This window comes from Drosophila suzukii, chromosome 2R (genome assembly GCF_043229965.1).
Source record: "Drosophila suzukii chromosome 2R, CBGP_Dsuzu_IsoJpt1.0, whole genome shotgun sequence".
NCBI lineage: Eukaryota > Metazoa > Arthropoda > Insecta > Diptera > Drosophilidae > Drosophila > Drosophila suzukii.
The window spans coordinates 12833404-12858232 of NC_092081.1; the positions used below are offsets into that span (position 1 = coordinate 12833404).

Sequence of the window (24829 nt, forward strand, 5' to 3'; positions counted from 1 at the left end):
ACAATAAATAAATAATATTGAAACTGTTATAATATTGTTATTATTAAAATATTTTAAAATGTAATATTTGGTATTATATTTTTTTAATACCTATAAAATACTTTGTTATTTCTAACACTTATAAATTTGTTTTCGGTAAATATATTTTATTAAACAAAATATCTTATACGGCCTACCGATCAAGGTTTTAAGATCTGTGCCAACAGATTTCCAAATATATTTTCAATTAAACCATGCATTAGTAAACCAATTTAAATTTTATTTAAGTTTTTTGAAAAACTATTTTTGCAAATAAAAATGGTTTAAAAGGAATTTATTACAAAATAAATTGGAAGTCATTTAATCATAACTCTTTCCTAAAAAATTGATCTTTAAAATTAAAAATATATTATTTTCTTCCAATGGAATGATCTTAAGAGCTTTAGGTTAAATAAAATCTGAAGTGCTAAGTTAATATAATAAGGTTCTGAGTTTGGGTTAATTTACAAACTACAAGTTGAAGACCTCTATAAAAGCGTTAATAGGTTTATCTCTCGTAATCGCCGTATATTGAATTTCCCACGTACAGAAGCTCCACTGTAACCGACGTTAATAGCAACAAATGGCGAAGGATGCTTGATTTAATGTACAAAGTTTTTGATGTTCCTCCGTGGGTAGATGATGGCGGCGACGTGAAGAGCCTCTGCACCCCTGCCCTTTGTCCCGTGTGCGTGGGTTAACTGTCTGCTCATTTCAAATTGTAATTATGGCCCGTTCCTCCGCCCCTTTCAGCCATTTCTTCACGGCCTGGTGTCAGTATCAGTCGGCTGATACTGAGGGTCCTGCTCGCAGGACTGTCAGTCAGTCGCGTTGCGTTGCGTTGCCAATTCAGTGGAGCAGAATGCAGCAAATCACGGGTTCTCGAGCCTCTATGTTTCGCATAAAATGTATACAAATTATGCGTATTTATCGGGCAAATTCAATGAACTGTAAATGGTGTGGAAGTTGTTGGGCGCCCGAGTGTGTGTCGGCAAAGGTGTTGTGGCATTGTTGTTGCGCGGTTGTCTGTTACAACATTAAGCCTGGTGGATTGGGGCTGAGAATGCGCACAGGTGTGTGTCAAAAGGCATGGCAGTTCCTCGGAGGAGGGTTGAGTTTTCCAGGTGGTGAACCGTGCTCATTAAAACGGGCGTGGGGGCTCAAACAATTGGTTGGCATTTAATTCCTTAACATAATGTACCCTTTTGGGCATTCGATTCCACCCAAATCAGTTTTCCGATTGCACCTCCCACAATTAATAATCACTAATAGCTTTGGCAAGCAACTAGCATACAAATCGGAAATCAGTTTCTATATTTGGCTTGATTTATTTCTATATTCCATTTAGTCATTTACCGTCAAACAGTCGAGCCATTACCTTCAGCTGGCCCAAGTTCATTGATTTGCTTTTTGGGTTCCCTTTTTCTGTCGAAGGGAAACCTTGACCCTTGACCCATTGACAGGTGGCAGGCGCATAAATATTCCATTGGCTCTATCAACGGGGAAAAGCGGAAAACTTTCACGTTCAACACATCGGCCCCACAGCCGTGTGCCAGTTATTAGTTAATAACTATTTGCTTTTTGTTTATTTATAATGTCTTAATTGCCTGAACGTGGGCCCCAATCCATCCAGGCATTGTAATTTAATGGTCGTCGCACAATTATTTTCCAATTCACAGCCCAATCGGTCCCAGGGATCCGTCGGAGTTCGTCCAATTTGGGACCCCAGTTGCCAGCTCCCCAGTTTGGCCGGGCTGGCTCTCTTCCCAGCTGTCAAGTTAATTTGCTTGCCGCACAGCAGGTGTTGAGTTTGGCTAATTAATAGGCTGCCCGAGACTGCCTGGCTGGCCCACAGATTTTTAACGACAGGTTTCAAGGGGAATCGGGAACAGGGAACAGGGAGCAGGGAACAGGGAGCAGGGAACAGGGATCCGGGAGCTGGGAGCCAGGAACGGGTAACGGGTCACGTCCTGGGCCGTAAACGCATCCGTATCCGCATCGCAAACTATGCGGGCGACAGATGGTGCTGCACGGGGAACAATTTCCACAGAGTTATACTTTATTTTAATTTGGGATTTAATTATTGCCGTATTTCCCTATCTTCTGAGTTTACTCATTCGTAATAAAAGTGCTTCATTTTTGTTTACTAGAATTTTAAAACGTCCTCAAAAACCTTTACTTTAAATAAAGATTTCATTGATGCAATGTTTCCATATCTTCCGAATTTACTAGGACTTTAAAAAATCGTATATGAAATCTTTGCTTCAATTTTATATACTACAGTTTAAGTTCAGATCATATAGGCTTTTAAAAAATCATGAAAAACATTTTCAAACTTTTTAAGCTTTCACCATTTTCCTTAATTGATTTTTTATCCATATAAATACACTTATATACGAGTATATTTCGAATTTATTAAGTACTACTTTTCTTTTCGTTTCGTTTCCTTTTAAGTATTCTTTTTGCTTGAAATATTTATACCATATTGCAAAGGTTTTTATGGTCTTGACTTATAACCACTTGTTTGTTGTGATTTAATAGATTAGATTAGACTTTCTTTCAGTGTGCTCCTCCTTTTTTATGGCTTTGCGTGTTTGGCATCGTTTTGTTTGGGGTCCGCGTTCCCGAGTTATAACTAATTTTTAATTTATGTGCATTTAATTGAAATTCGGCAGGGGCCTGCACTCAGCCACTCTCCTCTGAATTTGGCTCTGACTTTGGCTCTGACTTTGGCTTTGACTTTGGCTCTGGCTGTGCCCCTGACGGCGACTGTGACTCTGACCCACTTGCCAGACAAGCACGCATCGCATCACATTGCATCGGAGGCTTGGCCAAATGCCGAATGGAATCGCGCATCGAACATGGCCAACAAGTTGCAAACAAGTCGTCGCCAAAATCGCAGGCAACATAAATTTTCGCACATTTTCGGGCTGCGTTCGACAGGCAACACATGCAACCAGCAGGCCAGCAAAATAAAAAATCCAGAGTGGAAAGAGTTATATGGCCGCGCATTTTTGCTGCCTGCTGGCCGCAAATTTATTACGTTAATTAAAATAATTCTTAATTAATCAGAAGCAAAGATGCGGGCAGTGCCGATGGCCACGAAAGATGACCGCGCCAGATTCGGAGTGGGGGAAAAACCCTTTTGATGTCACTCTTCTTCTGCCCCAGCTGCAGCCAGTTTTGTCTAGTAATGCATGGGGCATCAATTATGGAGGAACCCCTTGCCCCATGTCCTCCAACCGATTTCCACTGCCCTCTGGAGACGCGCCCACTTGGCGAGTTTCTCACGGGACTCGCTTAAAAATGAATTTAATATGCTCTTTAGTTCAAGTGAAGAAGCTACGGTTTCAGCGGAGACAGTGGGCAAAAGAGTTGGAAAAAATTTATACCTTCTAAAAGCAGTAATATTTTTAGTTATATTTTCAATATATTCCAATGCTCTGATCCAGGGGTTAGGGATATGGAAGATAAGTCTCCAACCGGTTTAAAAGGTAACTCCAAAAAATATAATATAAGGGTAAAATATAAGGGTAATACAATAAAAACATGGATTTTTTTGTCAAAATTTTTGTTTTATACTCAAAAAAAAATTTTTAAGCCCCCCACTATCAAATCTTGGCCACGCCACTGTTTATTTCAATATCATAATTTAAAACTATATTACTTTACATCAAATCCTGATGAAATTTCCTTTATTTTTTAGAAACAATTTATTTGAAAATTGATATCTTTGGTCAAATTTATCTTGTTTTGGGGAATCAAATAGTTCTGAAAAAATCTAACAAATCCTTTCTAATAATATCATACCAATAATAATATTTAAATCGATTTTATCATAGTAAAATTGGAGTTACGGAACTTTGACTATAGTACTTACCCATTTATTTTAAGCATACTTTCTTTACCTAAAAATGTTTTTTAACTAGTCTTGATTTTTGATCTCCCGTTTGGAACTATTGTGCCACCACTGTGGCCCCGTCGAGCGACCCAAGCTGCACTTGTCCTCCATTCGCTGCAACTCATTACATTATTTTCGTGTGTTTATTGTTTCTTTGCAGTCTCTTGCCGCCAAAGCAGCAGCTCGACTGGCGCCCTATTGTTCCCCGTGGCCCCGGATCCGCGTCCTCCGGTCCCCCGGTCCCCCCTTTCCTGCGATCCTGGACGCCCGCCTCCTGGCCAGCAGTTTATTATGCAGCAACGCACCCCCAAAGCGGTTTGGATCGGTCGGTCGGCTGGCAAACAGACAGCGCCTGACAATGAGTTTTTAGTTTGTGCAGCGTTCATTTCGCCGCTTATCTGCGCTCTGGCAATGTTTGCTGTCATTGCAAATTTCCGAGTTTGACAGCTTACAAGCAGCCAGAGTCGAGAGCCCCCATTTGTCCCCCTTCCCGCCGTCCATGGCCTCTGTTCACCGACCGCAGGCTCAATGTCCGTCGGCTTTGGGCTCTCCCGCCGGACTCTGCGGCGCTGCTTGACGCACAGCGTCTTCGCTTAAGTGGCGCTATGCGTCGGACGTCTCATCGACCTGGTGCACTGAGAGAAATATATGATACTTCTGGTTAGAATTAAAAATTTAACAGCATAAGCAAAGGTTAAAGTTGAATTCATAAGGGCCCAAAGACACCTGCTTAAGTTTCGACTTACTGACTGTATATATTTTAAAAAGTCTTGGGAACGTAAAACATTTTTGTTAACAGTTATGTATTGATTTAATACATCATTTACAAGGCGGAGGATCTCTTTTTATCAAAATATAATACTAATAAACTATATAATAGTAACATCGATGCAAGAACTTCACTCTATCCCAATTATCTAACATTTTTAACAATCGAATTTAGGAAGTATCTATGTTAAGGTCTAATCTTATTTGAAATATAGTTCAAAATCATACAGGGCTTTGTCAGTACTATCAAGTATCCATCATCGAAAATTAGAGAACCTGATACCTTAAATACCTGAGTTTATAACTTTACTTGATTTTCCTAATATCTAACTATTTAAAAAGATCATAGAATATTATTTTATAAAAATTCTATTACCATGCAAATTGTTTCCAGTGCACCCACTCCCCGCTCTCATTCGCATTCTCATCGTCGGCGGTTATTAGTTGGCCACTGCCACTGCGTCGAGTGGATGTGGATGTGGATCCGTCGTAGATACGTGGATATGTGGTCTTAATGATGTCAGACCGACCGGGCGAACGGTACAGTGAACAATGCCAAACAGCCACGGACCTGATTAGCCATGTTGGCCCCTTTGGGTCTTGGGGATTGGGGCCTGTGTCTTGGCACCGCATCTCGTATATTGTTTGAAGATACACGTAATTAATGTGGACTTAGCAGTTTGGCACTCGGATAACAAAAGATATTGGCCAGACTGCACGGGTGGGGTTGCGGGAGGAAGCCTTGTCGGCAACGGGTAATGAGTTCAAGTCCTTGGCTTTGAGTTTTCCTCGAAGTTCGATTAAATTTATCTTGACCTTTTCTTTTAAATTAACCGTTCTGTAATAAAATAATAAAAAAAAACTCCTTTTAATTAAATTTAAACAGAATTAAACATTCTCAAAATAATTTTAAATGGGTCAATGGCTGGCTCATATAAATTCAATAAAACTGTGGCATATTATAGATGTAGACTTAGCTTACTTTCCGCTTTCCTAACAGCCCCTCAAGCCTTGTGCTAATAGTAATGACCATGCACTTTTTCTCATATTCTTGAAATATTCTCGGCTAAGGAGTAATCATATTAGCAGTCGGCCTGGCCCCGAAACCCAAATCCTTACCCATTTTTCCCCCTATTATATATGTCGATGCCAATTTAGCTATTACATAAGTGAGTCAGCTGAAAAGGAAACCAGCTCCATCCCGACCACAAAACTGATGATGGAACGCGAGTACAAGTTGGTTAGACGTCTCAAGCTGGGTTGTCAGTAAGTCGATTTGAGATGCTCATAGAAGGGGCAGAGTCATCATTACGTTGATTTGCAGTTCAAAAATGCATGCACTTATTTGCTACTGTCCATGATTTCAGCTGAATTTCTGCAAACCGAATTGGGTTTGGCCAATTCCCTGGGGACTGCCACAGTGACTGACTGACTGGCTGACTGGTCCTTGACTTGCTGACCCAGTTGGCCTTTGTTTCAGCCCCACCAATAATGTTTGTCCATAAGATATTTATTTGCTTTGCTTTTCCATTTGGAGTTTCCAATCTTTTTGCTTCTTCGTGTGCCATTTATTGCTCTCGAGATGTTTTCACTTGGGAGCTGGATGACGGGTTCTCCAAAGGTCATCCGCTGCAGGAACCCAGCAACAGTTCCGACTTCATCCATCCTTTGCCAGTCATCGGATTCCCCTCCGACTTTCACATTAGTTTGTGTGGGTCGACGTGCTCTATCGTTCATCGTTTATATTATCGGATCGGCATCAGCATCATCATCATCTCCAACCTCATCCTCAACCTCATCTTCCCCGTCATCGCTTTTGGGCCATGGCGCTGAGTTGGCCTTATCCGCTCGGCGCAATCGCCTCGCCCTCTCGCCTGGCCAATTCCTTTGATTACCGCACCCTTTTCGCTCTTTGTTCGGTCTTAGGTCATCATAAATTGTTTGCTTTCAAGTCAATTATTGATATAGGATTTGCAGCCGTGATTAGGCCGCCTCTTCCCCACTGGCCAAGTGGGTCAGTGGAGTGTGTCCGTGCCCGTGCCCGTTTGGGCCATTGTTTTAGGCCCATTCCCCTCGCTCCGGCGAAAGTTCAATGCCAACGCCAAAGGCAACTGCACGCCAAGTGCATTAGCTGCCCCCATAAACATTGATAAGCCGGCGATAAGGAGGTGTACCCACTCCCATGCCCATTTCGATTCCATTACGATCCGCATTCCCCGGGCAAAATGTAGCACTCATAATTTGTTTTTGATTGCCTGGCACTTTAGCCGGCTCCTCGGACCTAAGCAAACCGAAATATAAATCCAAACAAGTGCTCTCTGCGCCGTCTAGGGGACACTCGAAGCGCCGGGACAAACAAAACAGGACCGGGCTCAAGGGTCTTGGGGCAGGAGATAGGGAATCGGGGAATCAGGGACCTGGGAGCAGGGACCAAAGTCCAGACCCTGGTCCCATCTTTCCCTGTTTTGTCGGCTTCTTTTACTCTTTGCTGGCGCTTCCGTCGCTGCAACGAGAGATGCAAATGGGAATGTCTGGCAAAGTGCGCTGCGAGAAAAATTGTAATCATATTTATAGAATTTGGTAGAAATAAAAACTTTCGAAGTCGCAAAAGAAAAAGGTCCAATAGAAAACTTTAGAGAATCTCAGATTACGTTTTAAACTTGACATTTAAGTAATCGTGTAAAATATTTTAATAATTTGTATGAAAAGTAAACGCAAGATATTTAAAAAAATCGGAAAAACCTTTGAAGTCTTGTGAATGTTTTTCTATTGTACTCTCAAATCCCTCAGTGAGGTAGCCATAAAAATACAACTTTTCCATTGTTAGAACATGATACCATCATAAAATGTTGGTCATAAAGCTTCCAGAAGATGGCGTTTTAAATTAATATAATTTTTAAATTCAGTAATTTTACTTCCATATACTTTTGCTTCAAGTGTATGATTGAATGGAATGGGTCTGCTCGAAAGTCTTTTGACAATATTTGCGCGCCCTGACAATAAAACGCAAAGTGAAGTCTTGAGCTGCAGCTCCTCCATCTGCCTCTCCTGAATTTTAGTATTTCAGAATTCTTATATTTGTGTGCTTGTGCGGCGGGTCATTTAAATTTCATGCTAAATCAAAAATGCTTGTGTTTATTATTTGTTTTGTGTGCTGTGCCGAGGCCGAGGACTCCGCGGTTTGCTTTTCCTGTTTGTCTTTGAGTTCCAGTTCATTTCGGGCGAGTCCCGTCTGTGTTTGTGAGCTGATGTCTTTTCCTTTTGTTAGCCAAGAAGGCGCCCTTCTCCATCCCGCCTGCCCCTGCCCCTCCCACTCACCGATGGCCGGCGGCATCCTTTGTGGCCTACACAGGATGTCGATTACATTTGTTTACTGCACTCGGCGCACTATAATTTCCCCCTCGTTTAATGAACAGGTGCCCGTGTTGTTGTCGTTGCTGGAAGTGCATCCCCCCATCCCGGATCAACTGCATTTCCCAAGAGCAGGGGGTACTGGGATCCAGAGATATCGGAGACAAAAATGGCCATCTCCATCGCCGCTGAAATGACATTTAATCTCAAAAGCGCATCACCAGATTTACGCTCAAGACAAGATCAAAGCGTCAACTTAGCATTCAGCAGCCCACCAATCAGATGAACTGCGAAATCCACTCGAGATGTAAGACGATACTTGGACTTCTCCTCTGGATTCCAGAACCCTTCAGTGGCATCTTGAGTGGAGAACTGAAGTAATAACCGTATGATTTGCATTTGAATTATTGAAGAAGGGGCAGACTTTCCAATATTGACTCCATTTTTACAATCTAATTTATGTCATGAATAATAAAGTTAAGCTTAGAGTATTAGTATGTTAAATTGTTGTATTATAATTGCCGCTTTGCTTGTATTTTAAGAAATTTCATATATCTTAACATTACATTTTAAGAATTTATAGCCACTCCCTTAAAAACAAACAGACTTAAGACGTTTGGACAGATGCAAATGTGCTTAACAAAGTTGCATAAGTGGGATAAGCCATGTTAAGACCCAAGGTCTGGTGACCAGGGTGACCACTCCCGGCTAAAAGATAAATAAGCTATAACAATTTAATGACTAGGACTCGGATAGCCGAGATCGTGGGTGTCGGTGGAATGGGATCCCCAGGCATTACTCAATCAGCAGGCCATAAATGCAAGCTGATTAATGCAGCCGCCACGCCGAAGACAAGTGCAACATTTCCGGTGACAATGATGGGGACTCCATCGATCACTGAGAAAAATGAACTCCGGTATAAAGAACAATTCTTATATTTTGAAAAAACATGGAAAGATACATTTAATGCATATTGCAGTAACCATTTTTTAAATAATTTAATAGTAAGCCATCAAAAATAGTCTTACTTTGTTTTAATATTGAAAACCATTCTTAATAAATCTATATTAAAAACCATTAAAGGTGATCATGACATATATATTTACATATTTATACATATTTATAAAAATATCATATCATAATCCTTTAAAACAATCATACTTCTCCTTGGCTAATTACTTTTCTAATTAAAAATATATTTTTCTGTGCAGATTGGTTCTGGATGTAGACGACGTCATGCAGTCTGCGGATCACGGAGTGGCCATCAAACGGAGGCCACATTCGGGGCCCATGACAATGACAAGTGTCAAAACGCAGGTTGCACTCATTTAAATTGGCATGATTTACGCTTGCCCCTGCCCCAGCCAGCTACCGACTTGCAGCCCATCGTCTGTCATCCGCTGGATGCAACTGTGGCAATATGGCAAATTCCAACAGCACTTAACAAGCCGCAGCCCAAGGAAATGACAAACAGCAGTGCGCAGCGGAGACAAGACGCTGACAGGGCCAAAGGGATTGGTGTGTGGTATGGTATAGGGGCGGGAGGTGGGATATGGTATATGGGACATGGGAGGCGGGAGATCCGATCCGATCCGGATTCCGGATCGAGTCGCGTCGGGGCAGAGGGTCGCCGTCGCCCCATGTTGTCCATGTTCGTCGCCAAGTCGCCTCCATCCTCGCAGCCATTTGGTGTGCATGCAAAGTGTTGAATAATTTGTTGCGAAATATTTCTAGATACACAATGTCGGCGATTCTTGTGCACCGTACAAATACGTCAACAGTTAAATTAGGGAGTTCTTTAAAATGCCTTTTTCGATTCCTTACTGAGATAACTCAACTCTTTTGCTATTTCTCTAAACCTTTTGGTTTTCCGTCCTAAGTATCACAAGCCTAGTTTATATTAAAATGAAAAATCTATAAAATACGAAGATTTAATATTTAACACGGATCTTATAAATTTGTTGTTTTTATAATTTCTGCTATTTTTTCCAAAGCTTTTAGATGGTTCCAAGGCTGTGATAGGCCCAACTCAACTTAATATTTATGCCTTACAAATATATCCATTATTTTATTAAATACCACATGACCTTTCTATTTTTAAGAATTTTAGTAAGGTAGTACGGTTTTTATAATCGTGTGGTTTGAGTGACATACAGCTCTTGTACATTCAATAACAAGATATACCTCCTTACTCGCTTTTATTTCAACATAATATTGTTTTGCTATTATCTTAAAACGTATTTCAAAATATGAAGTTGCCCAATTTTCTAGATTTACCGTATACAATTTTTAAAGAACCAGCATTTTAAGGCTACTTTCCTTACCAAGGCGTGGAAAAGGGGGCATTTCAATGTGCCTTACTCACAGCGTTCTTTTTTTAATTTCTTTGGTGTTCTTTTGTCGGGTGCCCCGTGGCTTCGCTGGATTCCTGCGGAAGAGCTCTGCTCGGAGGCAAGCTTGTTAGTGTGCAACATGCTGTTGCAACGCCGGCGACTGCAGCAGCAGCGGCTGCAACTGCGCCTGCAACTGTTGCGTTGCTGCGTAATTAAGTGGGCGACAGTCTGGTAAATGCAAATTTCTTGGCCTTGTCGCACTGCTCGCCGCAGGACATGGCCAAATGCAGATGCTGGCGACCGATATGGCCGATAAGCCATGAGACCATGGCAGCGATGCTGCTGTTAGCGGGTTTCAGCTGCTGTTGCCGTTCCTTGTAGACGGCGATAAGCGCTCGCCTATGATCTATGATCCCGACCTTGGCTGGCAGCTCAGAATGCGCATACGCAATGTTGCACATTCTTAATTAAAATGTCAAAACTGGTTTAATGGCGTTAATGAACGAACAGCGCGCAGTTCGTTAGCCGGGCGAACAGGTCGCTCGAGGTTTGACAATATTGTTTGGTCCCGTCTTGTCTTCCCCGCAAAATACTTGGGATTCCTTTGGCTCAATGTTCATGGCCTGCAGATCGCTTTGCGGCTTTTGATCTGCCGGGCGATCTGGGCTTTGATTTATCGCCAAGTGCGCTGCGTTTTCGAACAAAAGCAGCCGCCGCCAGCGCCGGAAAATGGAAAGTTTTCCCCGTTGCCTTGACAGTTTGCGTAGCGACCGTTGATTTATAGAAATCAAAGCGCGGTCCGTTGGCCATTGTTGAGTTCGTTATCGTGGCTGGAAAACTGTGAGTTGAACTATGCCAAAAAATTGGTAAGACAACTCAGCGCTTGTTGTTTGATCATGGCCATTGCATAACAGAGTGTCGGCTGAATAATTAATGATTTTGATCGGCGATGCAAAATGATTTGAGTTTAAAGGATAAGCATTCGTGCTGTCTAAGAGCTGTCTTTTACCCAAAAACAACACCCACACTTCATGGTTATGTTGTTTATTTTCATTTAGCCATTGGAAACCATTTAAGGTCTTATAATTATGCTAATAAATTCTTCCTTTATTTGTTTAAATTGTTAACTCAACTGTGAGGAACCAATGCTAAAGCCCGTCCAACTCGTTGCATTCGCTCTTATTCAAAGTAGGCGCCTCTGCAGCAGAGCAACACTCGAAACAATTTTGATGTGAGAAGTACTCCACACCCAAATAATCATAAAATACAGGAAAGCACCGAATTATCTCCCTCGAAATAGCATAAAATATCAGTAAATTTTCATATTAAATTTTATTCCTTTAATATCACTTCCAAAACGATTTTCCCTGTGCACCGAACCCAAAGCTCGACTCTTGGGGGATCCCTTGTCTGCGAAGTTGTGTGATTTATTTGGGCGGCTCGGGTGTTTTTTGCTCTTTGTGCGCTGCGCTTTTTATTATGGCACAATTTTTATTATTTTTATTGGTGCGCACTCGAGTGGTTTTCGCGGCACGAAGTGGAGCTGCAGGAGTTGCAGGCCCATGACGCACCACCCGCACCACTTTTCCGAGGCTGTAAACAGAACTGCACTGGGTATATATGTGGATATGGATATGGATATGCATATCCAGGCGGGCTCAAACGAATATGCGCATTTATTATTTTACTTGGCTTGCTCGCATTTTGCAGCAACGATCTGTAGACACAATAAATTACCAATTATATTTTCATTTCATATTTCTGTCATTGATTTCGCTTCCAGACTGTGGCTCCATGCCTCAATGAAATGCGAAGGGGATGTGTGCCCCGCCCGGCAACTCAGTCGAAAATTCATATCCAATGTAAGAGACAGTTTGTTTTATCAATCAACAGACCAAATTGTATAACTTTTTTAATTGTTTCGGAAAGTACACAGACAGATTTACACAAAAATGCAGTTCATGTTGGGAGGTTGAAGTCAACAGCCCCTCAGGACATATAGATAACCATGTTGTTGCTCTTCACTTCTTTGTCTTTTCAGTTCCAATGCAAACAATATTGTCTGATATATCATAAAGAAACCTAGACCTGAAAAAAACGTTTATTATAACTAATATGCCATTAATTGCCGCTCCATCTCCTCACATGGGGCAACTAATATGAAAATAATTTCATATGTTTTCGTTCTGTCACTAACGGAATTCCAGCCTTTGCAGAGCCTGAAAATCTCGAAAGCAGTGGCTGCCACAATCACTGCGGACATTATCACTATCCACATCCACACCAGACATGCATTTTCCTAAAAAATTTCAAAAATATAGTTATAAATTGTAAACAATAATGGGCGCTTGGATACCAGTAAAGCACCCATCAGAAGACATATTCCAGCAAAAAGTCCAAAGCAGGCTATTCCCAAACTAATTTTATGAAACAAGCCAAAACGGTCGCCTGTAAAAAAAAATTAGCTTTTTAAGATCGTCGATTAAATCTAAAATATTCTCATCAATATTTACGGGTACACATATATGCTATAATTGCGATAGAAAGTATTATTACGCATATGGCCAGAATGCCGCTTTCCCATCGATAAGAAAGCTTATGGCGACAAAAATTGCACATTGTAATTTTGTTTTACTTTTTTTAAACAAAAATAATTTGACATTTTTTGTTACAAAATTGAATGAAAAATCATGCCACTGTTGATTTAAAACATACTTTAACTTACCGAGGGTATAAAAGTTTATTGAGAATAGACTGAAAAACTTTAAAATTAATGTGATACAATATTGTATTCCAACATTCTATATTCTATTACCAACAGATTAAAAACATTCAGAGATTTAGAAGTTATTTGTATCTATTTTTACTTTTTAAACTTTTTTTCGTTTTGACAAAAATATATGATAAGCAAGGTGTTTAAAACACAAAATACATAACAAATGGAACTTTTTTTAAACTCAATTAAATAGGAAGCATAATGTATACTATGTACTAAGACTTTTTACCTTAGGCCCAATTAAATTAATTTGTAAAATCAATCAACAACTGCAACAGTCTCCTGTAAGTAATTTGGATTCATTTCCTTCAGTGTTATAATTTTAAACTCAAACTTTAATGAAACTGAGCAGCCGGAAAAGTGCAATCTTAACCGTAAAGCCAAATCATCCCCCGAGTTCAGTTATCTGAAAGAAAAGCGCGAAAATCCCTTTGTTAGACTGTTTTTATTTTCGTCTGCTGCCGGGACCGTCTATATTTATTTCCTTTGCCGCTCTATAAAGCCGCCCGGCTGGCTTTGTGGAAAGCCTGCCGCCACATTAAGCCCCCACTCAGCGATTTCGAAATGGAAATCAAAAGTCGCCGTTAAAGTGTCTAGGAAATTGTGCATGCATTAAATAAATGAAACTCCCTTCATCCCGAAGGGCCGACAGAGTGACCAAGGGTCGGACAAGGAATAACCTCGGGTCCATGTGCAAATTAAAATGGGAATAAAAGTTGAAGGAGGGCATTTGGTAGGGAGAAAATGGTGGTCAGGGGTTGAGTTTAAAAAAATTAAAACACACTCCAGCTTGGCATAAACAAGTTCTGAGAAAGGGTAGGCGATGTTGAAGGAAGGAGTACTTTGAAACGCAACAAGCTTTAAAAGCAAGAATCTAAAATATTCGACAGGAATATATTTGTTAACCATTTTGTTTTAATAACTAACGAGAGAGATGTGCTAGAATTGAAAAAGGTAGTTGATAATATCAATTTGAGACCGTTTAAACATCAAAGCGCTCACTTTGGTCCTTCGAGCCGGATGATCTCATGATCCAGTTGATATATTCAAGTTGGTCGAAAATAAGGGCAAGGCATATAGAAATGCAAACTAATTATTTTGCACACTTCTGACCCCTTCCTCAAGTGCTTTTTAATTGCTGTGGCCAATTATAAAGTTCGGCAGAAAATACGAACTAGTTCCAAAAACTAGGGAAAAGCCAAAGGCACGTCAATGAGCACCGCACGTAATTCAATCTGGGCAGCTCAGTTTTTCCGGCCCTTTTGTCGAGCTTTGTGTGGGCTTACCTTGCGAGGGCGGGGCAGGGGCTATAATTATATTCTCAAATTTTCATGGTTCCCTAGAATTTGTGTTCTCAGCTCTGTGCCTTTTTTTTTGCCTTGCATATTTTACCATAATTTGCTGTTCTTGTTTGTCTGCCAGTTGTCCTGGCGAACAAATTGCGAATTGAAAACTTCGAAAACTAACGGCAATTACAGAATTTTCCGAAAACCGAAACCAAAGACGAGTACGAACCCAGGGCCCAAAACTTGGACTATTTGGCTGACTGTGCGTGTAATTATAATTTTCTTTAAGTCGGTTTGCGCAAACTTTTCTTTATGTCAAAGTTTCGACCCGCCAGCTCTCCCCATCTTTGCGACCGCAAATAATTTTGTGGAAAAGTTGCCGCCTTTCCCCTTTTCACTGAGCTCTACCGATTTTTCCATGTTGTTGGTAATTATGCTCTTTGTGCGACGCTGGCAAACTTTCGGGTACATCGTCTGAGTGTATTAGTTGTAATGTGCTTCGGTTAGCCCAAGGAAGCGAGCAAGTTGCCAAACTTACGGCAACAATATCAAGGAAAAACAAGCATCGGAGGGGGAAAAGGACCCGTCCCCCTGCCGTTTGTATTTTGGGAACTTACCTTTCGGTTCGACCAGATCCTTTGGCTAGACAATGTGTCTTATTAGCGAAGCTCGCCAGCGGCAAACTTTCCGATGATTTTCATTCACTAGAAGTTGGGCATCAAATTTTCAGCTAATCACGTTGGTGATGAATGTAATATAAACTTTCTGAACTGTTTTCCGCCATAATTGTTGGTCCTGCCATTCAGCAAATATTTCCAAAGCCACCAGCCGAATATTGGTAAACAGTTAAGGAACTTCAAGTACCATTTGTTTCGTTATAAAAGGAAAAAATAAACAAAAGCCAAAGGCAAGGAAACACTATTTAAATTAGTTAAATATCGAGGATACAAATTAATTTCTTACCTATTAGAAATGTCAAAAACAAAATGTTTCCAATCTTCCAAAAAATTCTAGAAGATCTCCAGTCCTTTACAAATTTTTGTAGCTTAAAAACAAATAGAAACATACAGCTAAGTGGTATGGCCAAGATGGCCAGCAGTGCTAAATGAATGTATTCCTAAGGAAAAAATTGTCATTTAATTAATCATTTAGACATAAAAGTTTATTACCACGTCGACCATCAGTTTTATTGTATACGCAAATCCAATAACCAAAACAATCGGAGCAAGGAAAATAATATCAAATGTGCTGAGGTTAAAAACTGTAATATTATTGCATGATTGATATGATAATAAATATTTAAAGGCGCTTAATCATCTACCATATCTCAAAAGTCCTATTAAAGTGGCCACGCAAACAATACCCACTATAATAAACCAAATATGCGCTTTATCTTTACGACACATTTTATGGAATTTTAAAGTTTTTAATACTCTGAGTTGACATTGAATTCCAAAGTAACTCCTTTAATAATTGCCTAAGCTCAGATTCTAATAACTGTCTTCAATATATCCATCAACGGTTTTCACCTAATGAATTCCATCCATAATTCCTTTCAACAAATGAAAACTAATTTTAGTTGCCTGGCACTTAACACCAACTCACGACTTGTCCATTTCGCCTAATGACCAGATATATGGCCATACTGAAATCGATGCTGGGGACTGTGATTTGGCTAACTGCGTCTGCATGATTCTCCCTTTGTGGCGTATGGAATGGCATTTTATTGGATTACTCAATCAAATATGTGCTGGGGGAACTCAGGTTACGAAATAGGTAAATTGGGCGAGATTTCGACAAGCAACCTGCAGGTAAGGGTAATCCGGTCGAACATTTCTCTGACCCGAAATGCAGATTTAACAGGGAAAGTTAGCCTTAAATTAAACTTTTTACACAAAGAGAAATGGAACTACACTTAAAACTTAAAACTGAAATGTTCCCCTTTGACAAGAAAATTTTATTTCTGAAATAAATTATACCTCCATTATATAGAATGGGTAGTTATCTTTAGATTATACTTATACTTCAATTATAACCAATCGATTTTTATAAACGGCTTCCGTGTTAGGATCAAGTAAGGCAGCCCTAGATAAAGACTTTTACAAGATTACCAAGTCTTAAAATATGGTTTTGGTTGTGTATATTTGATACTAAGACCCCTCAGACGGCAACATTCCACCGCTGCCATGCTAATTCGAATGCAAACCCTCGAACATCCTTGAGAGTTATGCAAAGCAGGAGCTGCCGAATGCAAAATGTGTTTTCACTTTTGTTCGTTTATCAAACGGGTGTCGGGCTGACGGGTTGGATGGTTTGCTGGCTGGTTGGCTGGCTGGCTGGCTGGTTTCTCGATTTTGTTGGCCGGGCGCCATGGTCCGACTCCAACTGCAATATGACCAACGGCAACAAATAGCTGACAGTAACAGCGGCAACGGCGCTGGATACAGCTGAAAAGCAGAAAAGGACCCGGGGCAAATTCACGACTCGCATATTGAAAACAAAAACTGCAGCCTGAGTGGAGTGAAGACAGGCACACGTGATGGGGGATATTGTGGGATTGTGTGATTGTGTTTACGGTGTGGCTACATGGATACATGGATGCATGGATGGATGTTGGGGGGCCTCGATGTGGAGCGGGTGCAGCTGCCCCAACTCGAAGTTCCAGCCCCTGACCCCCCAACCCGCTGGATCCCTTGAAGTGAAGCCAAGTGAAAATGAAAACAAAGTTTAACAAACCGTGGCTAACGAGCTACATTATTAAAACTTCAAAAATGCATAAATTTTCCAGGAGACGAATGGAGCGGACTGGCGGCATTATAATAATATAATGCATATCCTGGGCAGGCATTTGAAAGTTATTGACACCTTCTCCTCTCCACCTCACTCGGAAAACTCGTGACGTGATCGGTCTGTGGCTCCTCGGAAAGAAGGTGTTGCAACACAGACCAGGTTCCCCAAAGTTGCACGATCTGGGCAACGGGCACCCAATCCCCATCCCAATCCCAATACCAGCCCAACTGGAACTGCGGATCGAGTTCGCGACTCGGCTGCCAAGTGATTCTGCGCATATTAGTTGGCCATTAGGCGCACACCATTGTCAGCTGTGAACGGCAGTCAAAAGGCGCATTAAAATTCAGACGGTGTTAAATATTACAAGCGCCCCTCGCGAAAAAGGGGGAAAGGTTTCGCGCTGATTTGCAGCTGCCACTCAAGAGGTTTTCCAAGCGGGTGGAGTTGGACATGGACGAGTAGGAGGATCAGGGGATCGAGGAGGAGCTTGTGAAATGTTGTGGCGACGTGATATGTTAGTCGCGCGGGCCAAAACGTGGAGCGCTTCGGATGCGGATGTTTGGCAGACAGAAAACCACTTGTCGGGTCAACATGGGATGAGTATCACCAAAAATGCATTTACATTACAAATTTATTTGTAAAGATTAAATATTTTTCACGAATAAAGGAAAATCGTCTTAATTTTAATAGTACTTGGAAGGAAAATATTTGAATGGGTACCTTGTATTCTAGTTTTTCATTCCTTATTATTTAAATCTCTATGAACTTAAAGCCATCTTTTCACACAATACAATGATAAAGTACATTTTAAATGCTCTTCAAACTGAATTTGAAACTTTTATTGGGGTTTCAGTTTTGTTTAGTTAGTTAGGGATAACCAGTTGTGGTCACCAGAAATACAATATGTTAGAGCAAGGAAATATTTCGTTTTAAAATGGGTATTAGTGTGAGGCGTTCATATTAATGAAAGTGTCTTTGGCATTTTGGACCACTAGAACGGTGATCTTGGCATCCGGCGTGATGAGCACTTCATGGTATTTGGTACGAACTCTCAAGAAGGTCAAAGTTTGAGCTGGCTCCAATTTGGATAGGAATGCCTGGCACTTTTCCCGCAAGTTATCGTATAGACAGGCATACTGCAGGCTCTCCTGACGATCCATGGATGTTTTTACCGGAACACCTGAGTGGTTCATGATCAATATGTCCTCCACGCCAGGCTTTTCCTTTACTTTTCGAAATACTTCCTCCACATAACTTTTAGTGCGTTTTGGCTGCAAGGTTTTGATATAACTTGATTTTGTATGAGGTCACAAATTTGGGAACTTACATCAAGCTCTGCTACCTCCATTTTGAATAAAGTTTTTCGAGAGTTCTACAATGTTGACAATGTGTATAACCCTTTATATTTGTAGTCAAGTAACGACTGGGCTGCTTTATAGACTTTCCTAAATCATGTGTGTTTGTTAAAAATTCATGTTAAGACGATTTTCATATTTCAACATTTTAAAAAAACCTTTTGATGAAAGTCTATTAATTTTATTGATAAATCATTTGAAAGACCTACAGGTTACATTTGCTTTTATTATACAACTGATTTAAGCACATCATTTATCATAAGAGGGTCTGTCTAGACGTGATCTTTTTAGTGTGGATAGTTTTTTTGGGTATAGTTTTGTTTATATGTCGCAATGCAATGTTTGTGATGCAATGTTCGCTTTTGCCAGTGTGGTATGAGTTATAATTGCCATAAGCTGGCATTAAAATATTTAGTCACTGTTTTTGGTATCCGTGGCCAGGACAAACAGTAATAAATTCCACGGGTATCATCCCTGTGACGTCATAATCACGGGCATTAGATGATTTAGCCCGATGTCGAGCAGGGCCAAATTAGGCGGGAGTTATTTGCCAAAGCCGGCTCTAACTCTGCGGCCAACTCTAATCGGCTCCTAACTCAGCTGCCAAGCATCGTGGACGTGGACGGCCCACTTTCGAGGTGCGCTCCCAGAGCATAAAGTGCAATTATAGCGGTGCAGCGAGGAACAGGGCCATGAAATACCAACACCCGACAGCTGTAAACAACAATTTGCCGGGCGGCCATAACCGCATCTCGCATCGGAGACCAAATGCCAATAACTCGCCGAGCGAGCGCGCTTATAAAAAAGTTATTTAAAAGCCCGGCCAGCCAACTCGGCTGGAGTCCCAACAGTCAAGAGCCAAAGCCAAGCCAATCCAATCCAACAATGGCAAATGATGATGAGACGTCCAGTCGTTTCAGGTTAAACGCTAAGCGTTTCGGCAGACGCGCAAAAACTTAGACGTGGCCAAGGAGTCGAGGATGGAAACTTGAATGAAAATACCCCGAACCGAAGTGAACCAAAACCGAGCTGGAGAATCGAACGTAATGAGCAAATTTATGGTCAATTGATAATTTAGAGGCATTCGGTATCATCAATAATGGACCATTCGGATGCGACTCTGGATCGAAGATGAGGCATTGTTATTGGGACCAATGTGGCGCAAATTGTGCTAAATGTTTCGGCAGGCCCTACGCAATTCCCGGGCCCAAAAGGCACGCACATGAAATATATTTATGTGGGCAACATAAGGCGACCGTGGGCCGTATTTTATATAATTCGACTGTCAACCCGGGGAATTGGGTCAGAGGTTCGGCTTTTTGGCGTTGGGAGTCTGTGGCCCCGCCGCTTTTGTTGTCTAGGCCTGTTCTTGCCTCGCAATTTAACTCGCTAATTGAACGCTTTGTCTGACACATCGAATAAATCACACAATTTCCAGCTTGCACCTTGCAAGCCAGTCCACCACCAACTGCACGTCGCCATGTTTATGCCAATAATATGCCATAAAGTATAGAAAGGAGCCGGCACAATGGAGCGCAGTGCACATGGGGTCCAAAAACGGCTGGCTGCCGAGGAGCGGCTTCCTCTGATAAACTTTATGACATCGGAGGGAAGTGGAAGTGGAAGTGCAGCCACTTTGTCAGCGGCCATCCTGGTGCCCCGATCACTGGTCCTCCGAGCCAGATTCCCGGGCCCTTTTCCCCCCATCGAGTACGGCGCTAAAGTTTAAGCATTGCCCGAACTTTACGCACAACTTGCACACATAATTTACGTCCCATCCTCTGCTCCTCTGCGTAATTATTGGCCAGGAGCCGGGGGTTTCTCCAGTCGGAGGAGCCGGGCATGGGTTATATGTGAGTGCATTAGGGGCGACCACAAATTGTTTGGTTTGCTTTGGTTTAGCGCAAATTGTAGTCATAACTTCTTCCCGGGCTGCCGTCAGTCGGACAATCGGGCTTATGATGGCTCAAATGCACCTCGTTTGGCTGACGGAATTTAGGAAAGGTTAACTGGTCCTGAACTCCCCTCTATTACGACGTCACTTACTCGGGTTCGGGCAATAAGGCTCTATTAAGAAGTTGCACAAACATGGGTTAGTGGCTTTCGCTATGAGGTAATGAGGTTAATTATTGTTTAGGGCTTTTAGTTTTTAATTTTGTATATTTTATTTCGAAAATATCATTAAGGACTGTGTAATGCTTATGCTAAAAACTCAATAAACAAAGTCCTAAAATTATTTATCAATATATTTTATCAACTAACTAAGCAAGAATCCGATCGCGTGTAGTTGCGGTTCATAAATGGCTAAAACACTTTCGCCACTTTGTGGCTTTTTCCCTTTAAATCTTTGTATAGGGAAATATTTTCAGAGCAAAAAGGATTTCTGAGCATTCATCGATGTAAATAAATAAAGGTATCATTTTGTAACAGTGTTATTCAATTGCACTTTGGCTGCACTTGGCCAACAATATTACCACCTGAGCCAAACGTAAGCCGTAACCGTAAGCAGATTGGCCCATTAAGATGACCTCTTTGGTGGACGGAACCGTTTGTGCCGGCAACTGCCGCAAATCCCACATCAATCAAATTGTCCGTTGCCCCAAACAACAGCTACATATAAACAACTAATGTATCAACAAAGGCTTTGTGTGTGTACTGCGGGGCACTAGAGGCAAATTAAACCCGACTTAAGTAACCGCTAAGCACCATGGCGCAAATGCAAATTATATTGCCCATTAATCGGCCAAGTCCATCGAAGTCGGGCCCGGAATTCCGGACCTTAAGAGGGAATCTGTGGTCACTATCCATTGTAATAATAAATATTAATTATTTTTTTATAGGGGGGGATAGAAATCGCATGGTGTCTTAAGTATGCAGTAAAAAATAGTGTTGTCATTTGTAATAAATTCATGGTACTTTTGACTGAAACTATATGTTGCATATTTAAGAGTGATTTCTTAAACCACCCCTTTTTTAGTGACTATACACAGCGAGAATTCTGACGTTCTCATCTGAGTTGAAAATGTTATTAAAAATATTTGTGCTTGAACCATTGTGCTTGAACCAAGTTGAACTAGCGGAATTTACATTGTATATCTCAACAACTAAACTATTAGTCCAGTCGTAGTGTATACTTATTAAAAAGTTGTTAAATAAACTCAATTTAACTTTTCTCTTCTCATTATTTCGTTCTAATATTGAGAACATTGATACCAAAATGTGCTCACACGGTTTTCAAGAACGAATGTTCTCAATTCAAGAACAACGTATATTTGTCTCTGTGTATGGTTTTTGTTTCGACTTATGAGTGTCGTATTTCCTATTAAAAATGCTCTGTAATAAAAACTGTTTTATATTGGAATGACAGTTCTTGGGCTGACAACCAATGTTCCCCAGTTTACTGGGCCTGCAATTGGCTTGCATGCAGCACATAATATACTGTCACGCCCCCCCGGCACTCACACATGCTGAAAAGGACACCTGAGTCCTGGCCCAGGACTATAAGTTGTTGGAGAACAGGGAGCGGGACTGGGACTGGGCCTGGACAAACTTCCGAGCCAGCAGGATGTGTCCTTCGTTTTCTGCATTGATTTTGCATTTCCAAGGAAGTAGCGCGGAAACTTGTTAGTCCGCCATCCGCCCAACCGATCCTCCCCGCACCGCCAACCCCTTCCAGCTCCACATAATTTGCTTTGCATGCAGTTTGCAACAAGGAAGGGAGACACGAGCCTGGCCCGGGCTATTACGCTGGCAAATTGCAATGTAATTAGTTTTTACATTTCTATATAGTCGGCGAACGTATAATTGTGGAAAATGGCATTTCTAGTTAATTAATGGCCTCCTGGGCTCACCCACTGCCAATGCCAATAGCCCCATGCCAACCGGAGCAGTGCGAAAACTTTCTGCACCACATTTGTTGCCGCTTCTCGGCGTGTGCAGTCAACAAAAAAAAGAAGTGCAGCTGCCACGCCCCCGCTCGCCCACTGTCAACCTTTGGCAACTTTGCTTGAATTGCTTGAAAAATTTAATTAAAATGCTGGCTGCTCCACTCGTGAAAATATTCGTTCAATGCGCACCCCTTCTGGAATCGGTGGGAAATCCTGTCAGGATAGAGGGAGTCCTTGCTGCCCTCCGAAATGCAGTAACAGCCACAAGCTGTTGATTCAATTACCAATACGTTTGATAAAAATTGCACATTCAATGGGCAAAAACGGTTCCCTTTTTTACATATGCAGGGTATATCTTTTGTGCTGCCAATTAAATTATTTCGAATATCAATGCAAGCCAAGGGGACTTGGCATTAAATGTCGCATCAGTGGCAATCTCAAACTGCATTATAACGCAAATGGGTTTATGTTTAACAGTCACTTTGACTACCAACCCATCGCATCTTGTCATCTTTACATTCCCTGTCTCCTTGATATTTACATGAACAAATTATTGTTTTAAACATATTCAGATGTGCAATGCAAACCCCCAGTACTGCTGCGTCTTTATCGGAGTGGTGGCGATTCTTTCAGGATTTATCGAAGGAGGATACAAAGTCTACCAACTAGGTAATTATAATTACCAAAAAAAGTAAGCCACAAAGTAGAAGCATAGTTATAACACCTCGATTTCACTTATAGCCACTCTTAGTTTGAGTTATATGGCCCTGGCAATGGTGTTGGCCTGGGCTCTCATTATCATGGCCGCAGTACTTCTGATTCTAGGTGCTATTAAGGCAAGTAATCGTGAAATAAAGTAAATCATTTCTTCACCCCTTCCCCTTTCGTTTTAGAAAATCCGCTTTCTCTTGCTTATCTGGATAATAGTCTCACTGGTTTGCGGAGTTGCTCTGATCATTTTAAAAACTGTAATATATGCCTGCTATTTTTCCTATAATCCTGATATAGCCTATCACATTTTTGGAGCCAGTTACATAATATTGTTCGTATGTTAGTCAACTTAATATTGAATTTTCAGCAGCTCTCTTATGACAACAATATCTTTTACTTTTCAGTATTACTGTTTTTATTCCTGTACTTCCCATATGCGTATAGGCGTCAACTGGAAGATGAGCTATACGAATAATGGTTGATAACCAATAAAACGATTTTCACACCACTGTTTTTTGGTGTCACTAAGTTGATTTTCAGTCAAACGAGAATTTTGGTGCCGTCCTGTTCCTTCAAAGCTGAAAACCTCCAATGTAAAAAATAAAAATATTTTTCGTTACGAACCATTATAAATCTTTATAAGCGAATCTTTTGTGGTATCAAAAAAAATTTTCTGCGATATCAACAGAAACCAAAGAGACTATGCATTTCATGTCAAATTATTCAGTAAATAATTGAAAAACAGATCTATTTTTAATGTTACAAGCAGTTATAATCCAATATCTAATAAAATCGATGGTGAATGGCATACATTATTACATCGGCTTTCAAATCAGAAATGGAAAAGTCTTAATGAGAAGGTATTAAAATGTGCTGCAATGTGAACCACCAGTATTGTTGTGTCTTTATCGGAGTGTTGGCGATTATTTTAGGACTCCTGGAAGTAGGATTCAAGTCCGACGAGTTAGGTAATAATGTAAATAACTCTATAAGAGGTATCGATCCAATTCTATAGTACTTATTTGATTCTGAGACATTGATAATTGGTGAACTAAAAACAATTTGAATTTATTTTTAGCGCATTCGGATTGGGTTGCTAATTCTAGCTGGAATAGTTTGATGTTGACATGCATTATATCCTGGGTCTTCATGATTTTAGCCGCAGTTGCTCTCATTGTAGGCGCTATAAGGGTAAGTAATGATCTAAAATAGTATATAAAAAAAATCGTTAACATGTTCCTTTATTTTTAGAAAGACCGCAAGTTATTGCTTACCTGGATATTAGTCGCATTGCTTTTCGGAGTGGGTCTGATTATTATGAAAATAATAATATTTTCATGCTTCCTTTTTAAACATAATGAAGAAAGTCATCAACTTCTTTTTGGCAGTTTGACGATAATTAACATATGTTAGTAATTTTAAATTGTATTTCAGTAGCATTTTATTGACAACAATGTCTTTCACTTTTCAGTATTGGTATTTTTATTCGTCTACTATCCTTATGCATATATGCGCGAACTGGAGCAAGAGCAGTACGAATGAATTCGGTTAAGAGGCTTTTAAAGCATTGATTTCAGGATGAAATTAAAATATGTGTACAAGCTTAAACAATAAAATTTATATAAATTTATACATTTTAAAATTGTGTTCTAT

The 24829-nt window shown here is 40.7% G+C and overlaps 5 protein-coding genes across 9 annotated transcripts; 2 read left to right on the top strand and 3 right to left on the bottom strand.

The window, feature by feature from the left end:
• Positions 1 to 12226: 12226 nt before the first annotated feature.
• Positions 12227 to 13092, bottom strand: LOC108018779 (uncharacterized). The gene is made up of 4 exons (XM_017086364.4): positions 12885 to 13092; positions 12728 to 12819; positions 12517 to 12670; positions 12227 to 12459 (listed from the first exon to the last, which is right to left on the bottom strand). Exons 1-4 carry the CDS (start codon positions 12988 to 12990, stop codon positions 12350 to 12352), a joined length of 462 nt encoding a protein of 153 aa, XP_016941853.3. The 5' UTR covers positions 12991 to 13092; the 3' UTR covers positions 12227 to 12349.
• Positions 13093 to 15364: 2272 nt separating this feature from the next.
• Positions 15365 to 15839, bottom strand: LOC118877058 (uncharacterized). The gene is made up of 3 exons (XM_070994688.1): positions 15755 to 15839; positions 15603 to 15694; positions 15365 to 15550 (listed from the first exon to the last, which is right to left on the bottom strand). Exons 1-3 carry the CDS (start codon positions 15837 to 15839, stop codon positions 15365 to 15367), a joined length of 363 nt encoding a protein of 120 aa, XP_070850789.1.
• A 2198-nt stretch (positions 15840 to 18037) lies between these two features.
• Positions 18038 to 18632, bottom strand: LOC108018781 (dynein light chain roadblock-type 1). Its single transcript, XM_017086366.4, has 2 exons — positions 18551 to 18632; positions 18038 to 18494 (listed from the first exon to the last, which is right to left on the bottom strand). The coding sequence occupies exons 1-2, from the start codon at positions 18569 to 18571 to the stop codon at positions 18165 to 18167; spliced, it is 351 nt and encodes a 116-aa protein (XP_016941855.3). The 5' UTR covers positions 18572 to 18632; the 3' UTR covers positions 18038 to 18164.
• Positions 18633 to 22478: 3846 nt separating this feature from the next.
• LOC108018766 (uncharacterized) lies at positions 22479 to 23660 on the top strand. Of its 2 annotated transcripts, none has more exons than XM_065863714.2 (5): positions 22479 to 22668; positions 23038 to 23134; positions 23207 to 23301; positions 23359 to 23507; positions 23581 to 23660. In XM_065863714.2, the coding sequence occupies exons 1-5, from the start codon at positions 22612 to 22614 to the stop codon at positions 23618 to 23620; spliced, it is 438 nt and encodes a 145-aa protein (XP_065719786.2). In that variant the 5' UTR covers positions 22479 to 22611; the 3' UTR covers positions 23621 to 23660. The 2 variants fall into 2 exon arrangements, with proteins under 2 accessions (XP_065719786.2, XP_065719785.2); XM_065863713.2 differs by having other exon boundaries at positions 22481 to 22668; positions 23359 to 23515.
• Positions 23661 to 23759: 99 nt separating this feature from the next.
• Positions 23760 to 24800, top strand: LOC139352181 (uncharacterized). 4 transcript variants are annotated; one of them, XR_011603715.1, is made up of 5 exons: positions 23760 to 24036; positions 24109 to 24144; positions 24255 to 24367; positions 24428 to 24584; positions 24648 to 24800. XR_011603715.1 is itself a non-coding variant. In XM_070994847.1 (4 exons), exons 1-4 carry the CDS (start codon positions 24045 to 24047, stop codon positions 24716 to 24718), a joined length of 441 nt encoding a protein of 146 aa, XP_070850948.1. In that variant the 5' UTR covers positions 23775 to 24044; the 3' UTR covers positions 24719 to 24798. The 4 variants fall into 4 exon arrangements, 1 of the variants encoding a protein (XP_070850948.1); XR_011603713.1 differs by having other exon boundaries at positions 23761 to 24144; positions 24432 to 24584; XR_011603714.1 differs by having other exon boundaries at positions 23762 to 24152.
• Positions 24801 to 24829: the final 29 nt, after the last annotated feature.

Excerpts from the sequence above, each read along its gene's own strand:
- LOC139352181 (XM_070994847.1), top strand. The coding sequence starts at position 24,045 with ATGTGCTGCAATGTGAACCACCAGTATTGTTGTGTCTTTATCGGAGTG. Across the intron at positions 24,145-24,254 it reads ATTCAAGTCCGACGAGTTAG|CGCATTCGGATTGGGTTGCT; the intron begins GTAATAATGTAA and ends ATTTATTTTTAG. Across the intron at positions 24,585-24,647 it reads TTTGACGATAATTAACATAT|TATTGGTATTTTTATTCGTC; the intron begins GTTAGTAATTTT and ends TTCACTTTTCAG.
- LOC118877058 (XM_070994688.1), bottom strand. The coding sequence starts at position 15,839 with ATGTGTCGTAAAGATAAAGCGCATATTTGGTTTATTATAGTGGGTATT. Across the intron at positions 15,695-15,754 it reads AATAGGACTTTTGAGATATG|TTTTTAACCTCAGCACATTT; the intron begins GTAGATGATTAA and ends ATAATATTACAG. Across the intron at positions 15,551-15,602 it reads TAAAACTGATGGTCGACGTG|GAATACATTCATTTAGCACT; the intron begins GTAATAAACTTT and ends TTTTTTCCTTAG.
- LOC108018779 (XM_017086364.4), bottom strand. The coding sequence starts at position 12,990 with ATGTGCAATTTTTGTCGCCATAAGCTTTCTTATCGATGGGAAAGCGGC. Across the intron at positions 12,671-12,727 it reads TTCTGATGGGTGCTTTACTG|GAAAATGCATGTCTGGTGTG; the intron begins GTATCCAAGCGC and ends GAAATTTTTTAG. Across the intron at positions 12,460-12,516 it reads TTTCATATTAGTTGCCCCAT|GTCTAGGTTTCTTTATGATA; the intron begins GTGAGGAGATGG and ends CGTTTTTTTCAG.
- LOC108018781 (XM_017086366.4), bottom strand. The coding sequence starts at position 18,571 with ATGGAGGTAGCAGAGCTTGAT. Across the intron at positions 18,495-18,550 it reads TGGAGGTAGCAGAGCTTGAT|CCAAAACGCACTAAAAGTTA; the intron begins GTAAGTTCCCAA and ends AAAACCTTGCAG.
- LOC108018766 (XM_065863713.2), top strand. The coding sequence starts at position 22,612 with ATGCTGGCTGCTCCACTCGTGAAAATATTCGTTCAATGCGCACCCCTT. Across the intron at positions 23,135-23,206 it reads ATACAAAGTCTACCAACTAG|CCACTCTTAGTTTGAGTTAT; the intron begins GTAATTATAATT and ends TTTCACTTATAG. Across the intron at positions 23,516-23,580 it reads TTACATAATATTGTTCGTAT|TATTACTGTTTTTATTCCTG; the intron begins GTTAGTCAACTT and ends TTTACTTTTCAG.